At 44.4% G+C, this 13985-nt stretch overlaps 1 protein-coding gene across 2 annotated transcripts; it reads left to right on the top strand.

Annotated features, from left to right (window-relative positions):
- The first annotated feature begins 2192 nt into the window (after positions 1 to 2192).
- Positions 2193 to 13786, top strand: LOC147879678 (uncharacterized). Of its 2 annotated transcripts, XM_087372072.1 has the most exons (5): positions 2193 to 3444; positions 3484 to 3899; positions 11184 to 11301; positions 11442 to 11695; positions 11787 to 13786. In XM_087372072.1, the coding sequence occupies exons 1-5, from the start codon at positions 2266 to 2268 to the stop codon at positions 13225 to 13227; spliced, it is 3408 nt and encodes a 1135-aa protein (XP_087228198.1). In that variant the 5' UTR covers positions 2193 to 2265; the 3' UTR covers positions 13228 to 13786. The 2 variants fall into 2 exon arrangements, with proteins under 2 accessions (XP_087228198.1, XP_087228197.1); XM_087372071.1 differs by having other exon boundaries at positions 2193 to 3899.
- The last annotated feature ends 199 nt before the right edge of the window (positions 13787 to 13985 follow it).

Raw genomic sequence — 13985 nt, forward strand, 5'->3', positions numbered from 1 at the left:
AAGGCCATTCCCATTAAAGAGGTGTGATGGAATGTAATGCTCAGTCCTTCTTCGGTTCCCTAGAATCATCATCTTGAGGAGGGAAGACCTACTTCATGATGTTGATCTTGAAGGTGTTGAGAAACCATCTCAATATCATGTGTTAGATATGCGCATAGCACTTACCCAAGAGAGTGCTATAAAGGAAAGGGCTAGATGTCCTAAAAGGGTTTGTATATATTCTACATTTTCAACTAAATCTAGTGTACAATTAGTCATTTGTGGTGTGCTCTCTAGCTTACCCTTAAAGTCACTTTGCTGATTGAGATCAATTGCAACATGGATAGATGAACGTTAGGGGAACCTTAATGGACTTGTGATAGAACAATCCTTCATATAGGTCAGGCAATCGATCTTAGCTTTGGCATGCCATTGCCTTGTGTCCTATAGAGATGACTGACAAAATATGAAGAGGGGAGAGGAGAAGAGTGGAGATGAGGAGAGAGTAACATAGCCACATGGACTGGAGTATTGGTTGCCCTAGATGATGTCCATTGTCGATGTCCTACGTAGCATCATTTGACCCTGCAACCAATGCCACCTTTCCTCTAAACTCTTTCACATATTTCAGTTGTACCTATTAATAGCATACTCAAACTAACCTCTACTAATCTAGCATGCAACCATTCACATGCTTGAAACCAACCATCTTTGTACAATTTTAAATATATACTAACTAAATATCTTTGTATAATATTTTTCTTTTTATAAAATTTTATTTCTTTCTCCCAAAAAATATGTTTAAACTACCTAGCTATTATATATTTAATTTACTTTGCCTTTTTATTCCCCTTGTTGTGACCTCATCTGTGTCAGGAGCACTATCTCACACCACATTATCTCATGGACCTCGAACATGACCCTTCTTTGGTCAATGCATCCACTTCCTCTTAGCTCATGTTAGTTCCATCCATTGTTGTAGTGGCACTGTAGGTGGATTCACAATGCTCTTGTTTAGATGCCACATATCAGTCAAATCATCAAGATAAAACCACATGAATTGCATAGTCTCACCCCCACAATAAGTCCACTTTCCAAAGAATCTTGGGGCCACAACATTCTCTATCACCCTACTCAAAGTGATAGCCTTCCTAGATTTTTCTTGCCACCGCTTATGCCCATGCATATGACATAAGGAATGCACCTAAATGCCCAAAATATTTTGTGAAATAGCTTTTCCACTACATACTACACCAATTGGATACAATCCTTTTGGCAACGTAGATCTCAAAGGATTCCCAATGTTTTGATTCTGAGGTCCTTTCCACATTTACATACTCAATGTCAAGTCCATGTGACACATTTGCAGAAGCCCTAAGCCAATATTTAACTGGCCTTTTTCTCCCTATCTTGATCTCATCCTCATCTAATCCTTTGTTTTGGCACCCAAGAATGCCTTTTGAATTGAACTGTTTTTGTTTTTGCCTCAACTTTAAAAAACCACAATATACATGGTCAGAAATGAATGCATGCCCACAAACTAACAATCTCAGATATGCTTGTAGTCGTGAATCGGACCCATGGGTGGCCATCTTTTCTATGCTCCATTTCATTCATAGAACAATTATTTGCAACCATAGGAGGCAACTTACAAATACAATCACCATTATACAGAGGTGGAAGTCCTTGCATAAGCACAAATTTTGCTATCCCATCCTCAATCTTCTGTAACTTATTCTCCCTCTCTTCCTTTCTCTATCTCCCTCTCTTCATCCTTCTCTTCCTTCTTCTCTCTCTCTCTCTCTCTCTCTCTCACCGCTCTCTTTCTCTCTCTCTCTCTCTCTCTCTCTCTCTCATGAAGGGAGACACAAGTGACAACAATTGACACCATAAGACTGGGATGATTGTTAGATGTTTCCATATTAATTATATGAGCAAGGTTTTGGGTGTTGTGGAACCAAAGAATGGTGAAAAGTGGTTTCAAGACTTCTCAAGATGCAAGTTACCGATAAGGCCCAATCACGTTCCGACAACACAGGGAACGGCCCTCTAATTTCGAGAGCATCCGACAGGAAAGATTCTTGACGGACTGGAAGACAAGTGAGGGGTGACTATGTGATCAATTGCATTTGAACCAGCCCTATGGGACAAGGTGACTCTCTTGATGAATTGCCATCTATGTTTGAACGAGTCCTATGGGGGCAAGGGTTTAGGGTTTAAGGTTTATGTGTGTGTCTCTCTCCCCCAGCCCTCTGCCTGGTAGTCTGAGCTCTACCAGCCATAGCCATGGCTCTTCGTAGAAGTTTCACGGCTTGCCGTGCCTTCAAGCTCCATCGCCTCCTCCATCTTCCTCCCTTTCTGCTCCAACACTCGTCCTTCCCTGCCGCTTCCACCCGTCTTGTATCCCTCCCCCGCACTTATTGCGCAATGCCTGCTGAATCTTCCGTTGACGACACCCCACCTGTCGGAACCTCGGCGGTGGATGCAAACGACACGGCAGAGAATCTCGATTTGGACGAGAAACTAACTAGGCTTGAGAGCCAGTGGGAAGAAATGGTAAGCCTGGGAAGTGGGGAACCGAACGAAACGAACAGCTCAGGAAACTGGGAGATGGAAAAGGCTGCCGCGCAAGAGGTGTTGGACATGGATAAGTTGATAAGTAGGCTCGAGAAGCAGAGGGAACTTGCAGCACAATTGAAGAGCACCAGGGCTCAGAAACGGCAAGAATTGGCCAGCTTAAAAAGTATGAAGATGGAAAACGTAGAGAAGTCTGCTGTGGACGTGGATGCAAGTAAGCGTGAGATAGAGGGGGGCTCAGTAGCAGACTTGGAAAGTCTAAGGGCTCAGGAACAGAAAGAATCGACAATCTCACTACACGTGGACGTGAACGAGAGGGTATATAGGCGTGACGCCGAGGCTTTGGAAGAGGCCGCACCAGGAAAGGTGGAGACGAACGTGAGTGCAACGACAGAGCATACAGGCCTCCACGAGGATAGAAATAAGCTTGAGAGACCGGAAGAAGTATCCACAAAATTGGATATTCGTAAAGCTCGGGAACAGGAAGATTCGAGCAGCTCAGGGAGAATGCCGGTGAAGACCGCTACAGCTGAAAAAATCAACTTAGACGAGGGGTCAGATATGCTTGAGACAGAGGGAGACATTGTGGCACAAATGAGAAGTAGCAGGGCGCAGAAACAGAAAGAATCGACTAGCTCAGGAAACATGGAGAAGCAAAAAGGAGAAATAGGAGAGGAACATGACTTGCACCGGCAGATAAGTAAGCTGGAGCGACAGGAAGAAGTAATATCAGGAAACAATAGGACTCCGGAACTGAAGGAATTGGCTAGCTTAGGAAATTCGGAGATAACCACGGCCGGGGAAATTCATAGGCCACAGGCAGAGAAGGAAGTTGCCGCAAAACAGGGAAGTACGAGGGCTACCAGCTCGGAAAATGTGAAGATGAAAGTAACTACAACGTTCAAGGAACTTGTCCAGAACGGGGAGATATCGAGCCTGGCAGGTAAACATACAGCAAAGATTGCATCATCTGAACCAAAGTCTGCTGCACCATGCTCGGGAATTTCTGTGCAAGAAGAGCGCCCAATAGGGCTACTTAAACGGGAGTCTTTGACAAAAGAGTCTGGGCAACCGGCCAGCATTGACAATGAGGAAATCTTGTCTTGCAATTTAGATTTGGCCAAGGAAGAAGAGCTTAAATCTGATGTATCGGCTAGAGGGCTTCAGATGAACCATCCCTGGGTTGAGTGGAATGCGTTTCTAGATGTCTTACACCGGAAAGACTACTTTAAGGACGTGCCTCAGTCTGCCTTCGAGGGCGAAGGCCAGTCACGTTTTGAGATGTCGGCTTACATGAGGCGTGCAATCTCAGAATTCAGCTGTGATCATGACAAGAATATCAGGTGAATCAAAGGTTCGGACTTTCTCTTTCATTTTGTGGGTTGATGTGTTTACCTAGTAAATTTTTGTTGGTTCTATTAAATGTGGAGCTGCTGGACTTACCCGTCCCAGTATGTCCCTAGAATCTCCCAAAGTCTGCAAGTTCCATATGCCTAGAGTACTTTCTCACAAACTGCGACCGTCCAACTACTGAGTGGAAGTGTGGAATAATGACTGGAGAGAGAGAGAGAGAGAGAGAGAGAGCTGTGGACATCATGGTTGTACTAACTACTATCGTCATTCCTTATGTTGGGGCCTGGCATACCAATAATGGCATACCAATAATACCCCTCTGTACAACTGCATTGAAGAGGGCTTGCATCAGAGTCCCCACTGTAGAGCTATGCTGAAGCTACAAAATTGTCCATGGCTGAGGTTATGCTAGGGTAGGATAGAATGACCCCGTGAGAGTAAAGCCTCCACTGCTGTCATGCACGACTCTAGGTGGCCGCTTCGCCCTTGACTCTAGCTAGCTGCTGTGCTCAAACGAGCCGTCAGAATGTGTGCCATGCCCGATCTTCGCTCCCTGTGCATGACAAACCATTGCGCCGGCCGCACCTTCATTTCGTGCACCGCGTCCAACAACATTTGCGGCCTAACAACCCACCACACCACGCTGCCACAAATGTCTCGCGCTACATTGCAATTTGTCACCCATTGCGTAGTCTGCCTACTGTTTCCCTCTCATCACACATCGGCTAATGCGTTGGATGCCTATGGCCCTCACCCCCAGTTTCTCTGCAGTCTGCTGCCCGTGCCCACGTTATCTGCAGCAGTACCCCGAGCCAAAGCTACCACACTGTCTACAGTTGACTGTGTCATCATTGTTGACTTACAGACAGTGCCACATCACTTCTTCTACATAGTCAGCCACCTCAGTGCACACACACCTTTGGATCAAGGGTAGGGAAAATTGCGCCATCCAAGAGGCATCTTAACGAGCAACACAAATGAGAACTTGCGTTTTCAAGCTCCTTGCAATGGACTACTTATATTTGAGATGTGATCCACTCATAGTGTAGATTTGACATGGGTCAGATTGCAGCCTCTCCAAACCCAACATTTAAAATGAATTAAGATACAACTTATTTTACTGCTCGATCGACGAGTAGTAGTTACAGGACTAGCTAGCTCAGAGAAGATGGCTGAACTCCACAAAAGCCATTTAAGCATTCGCTCCAAGATTCTCGATTAGTTCCTAAGGGCATCAGTCCCTTTGGAACCCATCATCGGTATTCATTTCACACAAATTGACACCCACTGAACTCACTGGCAGAGGGCATATTCACACTTATTGTACAGAGGGATGTAGGAAGACTGCGGGAAGGCAGGAGCATTTCTGCAGATCTGCATGCACTTTTTACATTCTCACGGATTGAGCAGTCTCCACCTTGATTATTGGCAGGTGTTTCCGGGAGCCCGCAGGCAATGAGTTGAGATCCTGAGAACTGGCTGTACAGCAGCCTCTGTTTTGGTCAGTGCTGCATGGATTGTTCTTTTCTCTTGGGAACAAAAAGAAAGTGGGACTAGGCTCATAGTAGGGGCTAATGATGATTGAGCCTGGATAGGATTCTATAGCTTGACATTGTGGTCTCAGGTACACCTCAGGGGTGTGCCAAGCCTTTCTGTAATTACTCTGCCATAGTGAGACCCTAAATCTCTTGGTTTATGGGTGAGCTTGGACCGACCTTATGGTTGGGTGGTGAGTCTGACATAAGCACCGGTGTTGTGTATGTTTTGGTTTATTTCATTTCCACATGTTTTTTATTAGTGTGAGCCAAAGGTTGAGACCTAATCGGTATCAGAGTACAGTCCTAATGTACTATACAGTGTTGAATTGAAGTTTCTGCTAGATAGAACTTGTGCTGGCACATTGTTCTTGGAAAATCGATTACAATTCTTACTGGATGAGATACTTTAGAGAACCTAATATGATTTGTGAAGGGTCATAGAAGATTACCAGAAACACCATGTTTTTGGATAGTGATTTGTCATTGGGCTGCCCAGGCAGGCTGAGAATCATCATTGGACTTGATTATGGCGGGATTGAAGTTGAAGGATTATGTGGAAAAAATGTGACTCGTTAGGACACAGCAGTGTCCATATTCCAGTCGCGAATTGCGTCGAGGCTAAAGTACATAGTATGGACAAGTTTAACAAGGAGTGGGCCTAGGTTTCAACCTTGATGGGGAAGTGACACGACCCTGCAGGATCTGACCCTATCACTGACCTAGAATCTCGTCCTCAATACAACCAGAATCATAGAGCTGTTGCCTCGATCCTCTTGACCACCCCCGAGCACGTGGGCTACAGCTCGACTCATCCATAGGCCCGTATCTAACCCAGGCGTCCCATACCACCTGAGCCCGTCCAGAGGACCTTCGATACACCACCTATGATCCGCCATGTAGATGGCCAGAGTCTCGGCCTGGGTCCAAGCGCCATCCATCAGTTGAGGAGCGCTCAACTGATCTACACAATAGCACTGGCCCTCCCTCTATATAGAAGGAAACCCTCTATAGATAGCAGAATGCTATGAATAGCTCCCTCCATATAAAGCGAGCACTATATATGAATCAATCTCTATATATAGCGGTCTCGGCTGAAAATAGCCATCCCGCCCACTATCCAACCCTAGGTACACCATGCACATGACTTCTCCCCTTCCTCTAAGAACTCACTCTTGAGTTCACCAGAAAGCCCGAAAACTCTCTGTGAAGATGAGTCAATGCCAATAACTATACTCTGACTATCAGTTTGAGTGTGCTATACTTTCCATGAGATTCCAATCAAAGAGAGTCTAAGGCCAAAGCCACAATCTTTGATAACCAACCCAAGGAAAGTAAATCTCGCAATCTAAACAAGGTTACGTATCATCGAGTATTCTCCTCGAGAAATCAAGTCACGCTTGAATCCATAGAGTTAGTTCCGTTGACATATCCGTACACAAGCATGGTAAAATCCGTACCTGAAGGTAAATGATTCTATCAACCTGAACTATTGAGTATCCTTAAACTCAAAATCTTAGGTTGAGATCAAGGAATCATTGTTCGAACAACCCCATCAATTGAACCCCTCGAGGCCAATTTTTGGGTTGCAATTTCTATCAACCCTGATTCTTGAATTACTTAGTATTCTGAAAATCCCTCAACGGAATACCCTTGTAATTCAAATTCTTGGGTTGAAATACATGACAGACTTTCCATCGCAGAACAATTGGGTATTTGTTCATAACTCATGATGGAAGAATTTTCATGGAAGTATCAATAGGGCAAAATCCTGACAAAAAATATGGTCCCCTTGATCTATCCTCGGAATGCCCCTACATGAGGATAATCAGTAAAAATTCAGTTGGCTATATCCAGTCAATGGTACTATTCTAGACATGTATATAGTCAACCATTATAGGAATAACATCCTATATGATCCAAAGACTACGGAAATATGAAATCCGAGATCTCTTAAAATAAGATCCACCATCGGATATCCTGTATAAACTTGTGCACAATAAACCGCTCCTATCACGGGATCATGCAGTTCTTAGGATCTCTTATCTAGGAACATCAAGTTCCAAACAAGGCACTGACGGACCATCATCAGAAGAGGTGGTAACCCTCCCTGAGATTGAGTCTAGACTATGGAGCTCCAGGCTTGAACCCAAAAAACACATGGCTTCACTCAGGGTAAAAAATCTTAGTCAGCCCTCGTAAAAAATCTAATCAGGTTGCCCCCAATTCAATTCAGCCTACTTGTACTTCACCCTAGAGGTCCTTGGGTATTATTTCACATTGGATTATACCACCACATCAGAGAATCTTAAATGTAACATACCTTATTGTCCCATATCACCAAAGTATACTACAAATAAAAAACTCAGTGGACAATATGAGTGAATCAAGTAGCCAATCTCTCTTCAACTCAGATGATCCCAGATTGAGTCAGGGTGGCAAATCCGTTCTCAATCCTTTTCTTAATGTGATTATATCACCCCGTGGTGTTACAATACCCCAACCAATAGGTAAGAAAACCAATAGGTAGCATCCCTAACAACTCTTGAATCCGGACTATCCATGACCTCGGGCTAAAAGAGTGAGAATCAGAATGACCCCGCCTTTGGACATGATTCAAAGAAGGTATCCAACAAGACTTATCTTGGTCTATAAGAACCTTGATATGTCCAAACGGTAACTCGAAGAAACGCCATAACTCACAATCACATTGAGATCAAAACTTCAAATAGAAACCAAACAGGAATCTACGCACCAAGATTCGAGAAAGGGAAATCCAATTGTCTTAGTTAAGTCCAGTTTAAGATGTAACAAAGTCTCAGGCATCCTCAATGTACCATATATCTAAAAAACTGCAAGATATATGGAACAAAAGTACACGTTATATAATTTGAAAAAACCAATCAAATTATAAATGCCACTTAGTTACAAATCAAATCCAAATTAACCAAAACCTGGTCAATTTAATAACAAGACAATTTAGAACATAATTCATACAAAATTGGGGAGCTTCTTGAACCAAGATGGTTCAAAAGATCCAGTCGAGCAAAAAAATAATTAGGTGTCGGTCGAAACTGAGGATTTCAACTTCTTCATCGCTTCTCAATAACTTGGAAGCGGTACAAAGACTCTAAAACAAGCTGTCTACAGCTAGAACAGCATGAGCCTTCTTCAATATATTTCTGGTACTGAGGGGTTTTATAGTAGTGAAGAGCTGCCCAGAGTTCATCCATCAAGGAATCCATCTCTCGTAGCAAGTCATGAGATCTACGAGGAATAATATCAGATGTAGCCTCGCCCTCCATCTCAATAAAATAGTAATCCAACGTAGGTGTTTCATTACTTTCATGTCCTTCCATGGCTGGAAAATATCTCGCACGGGAGAGGGACTAGAGGAAAAGCAGTTGTGTCCAAACGTGTGCTCTTCACACTAACAAAAGGGAATCTGGTGCTGCGTGGAATCAAGGAAGAAGGCGAGTAGAGGACAACAAGAAAGATGGCGGCATCTGATAGGCTGATCTTAGACGGAAAGAGGGTGAGAAATTCACCTTCATGCGCTGAAGTGCTGAAGTGAGAAAGAGAGAGAAATCCTGGGTATATAAATAGCCAGGAAGGGCTAGCAAAAAACAGTCTCGCTTTTAATAGATCTGGTCCCGCTTTTCTCTAGCTAGCAAAAAATAGCCAAAACGCGCTAGATTTAGAGCAAGTGCTTTCCTTGCTAGAGAAAAACAAAAAAGCAACTTGCTTGTTAACCAAAAAACAGTCTCGCTTTTAATAGATCCTGTCCCGCTTTTCTCTAGCCAGCCAAAAATAGCCAAAACGCGCTAAAATCAGGCCATATGCTCCTTCCCAGAGCTAAGCGCCTGCCCCCAATCATATCGCCCCTGTCTTTGATGGCCGAATCTCCTAGACAAGCCGCTTTCCGGCGTATGAACGCCCTCTCTTTCCTCCTACTTCTCAACTGCAGCAAATCTAGGTCTCTAGCGTAGGAATCTCATCCTTGAGAACCTAGAGCAAATTCTTTCCCTAACCAGCCCACTCTCACGCATCCCCACACAGCCAACACATCAACAACCCAAGCGTGGGTAGTTATAGGTCAGAAACGATCCATCCTCGTATCTCTTGCTGAAAGCATCGAGTCTTCTCATCGCCTACCCTTCTCAAGGAATCACGATTTCCAAACACGTAGCAACCGAGAGAGAGCACACAGCCTATGGACTTCTATTTCTTCCGCAACTCTCCCAATCATGAGCGCACATCATCAGCCAACAATTCAGCCCATACATCAGCGGGAATTCAGATTTGCAAGAGCAATCTCAAAAAACGTACCTGGAAGACATCTTTTCTGCATACCTTGCGTTGAATTCAATCATGATAGGATGGCTCTGATACCAGATGACACGACCCCGCATGATCTGACCCTATCATTGACCTAGAATCTCGTCCTCAATACAACCAGAATCATAGAGCAGGTGCCTCGATCCTCCCGACCACCCCCGAGCACGTGGGCTACAGCTCGACTCATCCATAGGCCCGTATCTAACCCAGGCATCCCATACCACCTGAGCCCGTCTAGAGGACCTTTGATACACCACCTATGATCCGCCATGTAGATGGCCAGAGTCTCGGCCTGGGTCCAAGCCCCATCCATCAGTTGAGGAGCGCTCAACTGATCTACACAATAGCACTGGCCCTCCCTCTATATAGAAGGAAACCCGCTATAGATAGCACAATGCTATGAATAGCTCCCTCCATATAAAGCGAGCACTATATATGAACCAATCTCTACATATAGCGATCTCGGCTAAAAATAGCGATCCAGCCCTATGCTATCCTGTAACCCACGTTCACCTGTTATCCAACCCTAGGTACACCATGCACATGACAGGAAGGTAGTGCCTCGACCTACATGGAGACTGGCTGGTTGATTTGTGGCTCATCTAGCCTGGTTGGCGACTGATCTAGGCTGCTGGATGGCTAATCTAGGAGTGTGAGCGGCTGATCTAGGATTCCTGATCTAGGAGTGGATGTGTCTGTTCTGAATCAGCCTAGAAGCTGATCCAGGCCTCAAATAGGGCATACTTCCTTGGGAAGCTTTTCCCTGGATATTGAGGAGCCCAAGAAAAGGCCCTAGTGCTACGAAGAGCCTTAGGTCTGGCTGTTTTGAGGCATGCTGCTATTTTAGAAAAGCAATTGCTTTTCTTGTGTAGAAGACGCCTATCCTGGCTAGAAGGATTGCGGGATCTGCTAATTTTAGAAAAGTACTTTTCTTTGCCTACAAGTCATGTATCCTAGAAGCGTGTGGCTCTGTTTAGTTGTGGGATGTTATTTGCTTTTCTTGTCTAGAACTCGTCCCTCCAGGAAAGCTAGCTCTTAGCTTTGCAGATTTTCCCACCTATATTCTCTTCCTTGCTTCAGCTTTGACTAGTTTGCAGCATATTTTGCTGCGGTTACCCCATGGTTGTACCGGTCTATAGGTGCATAGCATTTGAGGTGCATTAGAGGCGAGAATTTGATATTGGAGGCGCGTGTTAGGTGCGTCACTTTCTACCTTCTCTCCTTTTCCCCAACGTTTCTTTCTCCTTGCTAACTCCCACAAAAAAATAGGAAACACGGATCCATTTGAGAGAATATTCCTATGGCAGAGATTTATTGTAACGCTTGTTTGTGAGCTGCCTTTGTCTTGGTAATTTACAGTTATAGTTTAATCACAAGTCTTGCTGTATATGTACTATTCAGGTTCTTTACTAAGAAGGACATATGGATGATTGCAAGCATAGGGTGTCCTAGTACGGACAGGAAGGTTGTCAATGCCAGCAAGCGATTGAGGGTGTTTTGTCATATCCCTGAAGATGAGGTAAATTATCTAGGTTTTGGCTGTTTGCTCCAAGTAGCTCTTTTTGCAGACTTCCCAGGAAGTGATGTTCAAGCAATATCTCTAAGTTTATCAAGGTCTGCAATGCTATGTATTGATTGACCTCTTGTCATGCACACCAGGTTTGTATGCAGTGTAAGTTGAAAACTTTCTGCACGAGGGCATTTGCTGAACCTGCTCCCAAAGTTGCTGCAGGAATAGTTGATGTGCTTCGGGTTCTGTACTCATTTGCACTGAATGCTTCTCCTCAAGCAGAGTCACAGATGGTCTTTCCTATTGGAGTTTTGAATTCAGTGTGTCGGCTATTGAATGAAGTTGTGCAGCTGAGTAAGAACTCAAGGGAAAAGCTCCTGCTGGGTGAATGGATATGCCCAAAGTATGCTCACTTTATCCCTATTCTGTCCTTTTGACTTTATTGTAAGACGACACTATCAACCTCAGATTTGTTGTCCCCTTGTTAAATGCAGGTGCAGGTTCAAAAACGTCAACAGGAACAAAGAATGTCGTGAGTGTCATACTGTTCGTCCTACGGATACGCACAGGGGTTGTGAACATAGATCAGCACATGCTGAGAATGATTCGCGGTGGGGGCTCAAGAACCCTTCTGAAAGCTCACATCGAACACTGGCCTCTTGTAGAGAGGTAGCTTCAGCTGGTAGTGATCGTAGGAAGTTGAAGTCTGAAGAACGAAAAAATAATATTAAGAGGCACGTACGCGGTAATGCAGTTAATGAGGATTTGGAGGAAGAGGCAGATATTTCTTCGAGAGACGATGAGGATCAGACCTCTGTGAAGTCCAACAAGCTCCCAAGAAGTATTAAGTCTAGGGTTCACTCTTCTCAAGGCAGTTCTGCTGGCAAGAGTTCTGAAGTTGATGTGGGTGACATCGATGATGAGCCTTCCAGAATGGCTTCATCAAAGACAGCGCAGGGTAAGAAACGGCATTTTCCTCTCAAAAAGTTGAATGATGATGATGCTACTATAAACTCTTCGGAAGATGAACTCAGTGATGAGAACCAAGCTCCCTCCAGGTCTGCAGCAATCCTTCGAGGTGATAAGGGCCAATGCTCTTCATCTAGAAGATGGGATGATGGGGACGGAAGGAAAGAGACAGTCAGAGGGGGAGAGAGGAGAAGAGCGAGAGGTGGATACAACAGTAATGCAGAGAGGGTTCTCGAAAGGAGAGGTAACACAAGTAAAGAAGGAGGTGAAAAATATATTTGGAAGGGGAGGGAGGGGGGTGACCATCATCAGAGTGGTAATCAAAGAGGACTTGTTGTCAAGAGTGGAGGTCGGATCAACCCACAAACTTCTGCTTTGAGTTCAGATGATGAGATACAGAATGATAGGGGAAGATATAGCAGGTTTGATGACAGAAGAAAGGAAAGAGGAAGCACAAATAAATTTATGAGATTTGAGGACAGGACTGCATCCAGAAGTGGACATAACAGTAAAAGTGGGCTGAGAGTTCGCTATAGAAGAGATGATCCGAGTGAAGGAGAGGAGCCAAAAGATGTTCGGGCAGAGAGGGAGGGAGCTGATTTTGATCAAAGTTACAGCAAAAGGGGAAGGCAGAAAGGAGTAAGTGTCAAGGGTGAAGGTGGAACTGTCCACAAAAAATCTTCTTTTACCTCAGATGATGAGATAGGGAATGATAGTGGAAGATATAGACAGACTGAAGGTGGAGGAAAAGGAAGAGGAAGCACAAATAGAGATAGGAGATTTGAGGGCAGGAGTGGTTCTAGAATCTTATCACCTTCCTCTGATGACGAGGAATCCAATAGGAGAGGAAGCATGAGACCTTCAAGTGGAGGCGTTGGACAGAGTAGAGGTGGAAAAAGATACGAGGAAGATACAAAATTAAAAATTCAGGGTGGAGAGAGAGCAAGGGGCAGAGGCAAGTTATAATTGTAACATGTCTCTCCAGATTTATGATGGGTGGGCCAGAGGGGAAGTGCCTCTATTCCAGATGTAACCAGCATTGAGAATCACCCTCTTGCATAACTGATTGGGTTGATTTCTGCCCCAAATCTGTCTTCTGGTTGGACAATGAACCTGATGCGTGGAGCAAGCTCTCCTTTGAAAGATTAAAGGGGTGGTAGACAAGTAACCTCACCCATTAAAATTATTGCTTGTAGATGGGTTGCCTGTCCCTTACTCTGAAAAGACGACCAACCAAAGGGAGATCGCCTTGCCCAGTTGGCATCAGAGATGTACATTTTGTGCTTTTGATACTTGATGTAAAGCAAAGCATGTGCACTCACATTGTGTTTTAATGGAGGCCTGTTTTTGAAGGCCTCCGTATAGTATAAAACATGGGCAGGGTGCCCATTGCATCGTAGCATGGTGATTATAAATTCAGCAAAGTACGGGCAGATGATAAACTAAAGGGTCAATATTTTGCCAGAGTTTGCCCTTTACAAGAAAATGTAATGCTTTTGAGCGACCAAACTAGATCAGGTTTCATATTGTGCTGCTATTGAGCAGCCATGGTGAAAACATGCTTCACCACCACAACCCCGGCCCCCCCCCCCCCCTTTTCCTCCTCCCCACTTTTCTGAATAGAAAGAGGAAAGTATAAGTACCAACTCTTAAAGAGGTGGACATGTTGAGGATAACTCAATGTGAAACCACAAAATAGAAAGAAATTTGATGTTCAATCTTTG

Source organism: Dipteris shenzhenensis, chromosome 33 (genome assembly GCF_047967505.1).
Source record: "Dipteris shenzhenensis isolate YYH24624 ecotype China chromosome 33, Dip_SZ_1.0, whole genome shotgun sequence".
Taxonomy (NCBI): domain Eukaryota; kingdom Viridiplantae; phylum Streptophyta; class Polypodiopsida; order Gleicheniales; family Dipteridaceae; genus Dipteris; species Dipteris shenzhenensis.

Excerpts from the sequence above, each read along its gene's own strand:
- LOC147879678 (XM_087372071.1), top strand. The coding sequence starts at position 2,266 with ATGGCTCTTCGTAGAAGTTTCACGGCTTGCCGTGCCTTCAAGCTCCAT. Across the intron at positions 3,900-11,183 it reads GATCATGACAAGAATATCAG|GTTCTTTACTAAGAAGGACA; the intron begins GTGAATCAAAGG and ends TGTACTATTCAG. Across the intron at positions 11,696-11,786 it reads GGTGAATGGATATGCCCAAA|GTGCAGGTTCAAAAACGTCA; the intron begins GTATGCTCACTT and ends TGTTAAATGCAG.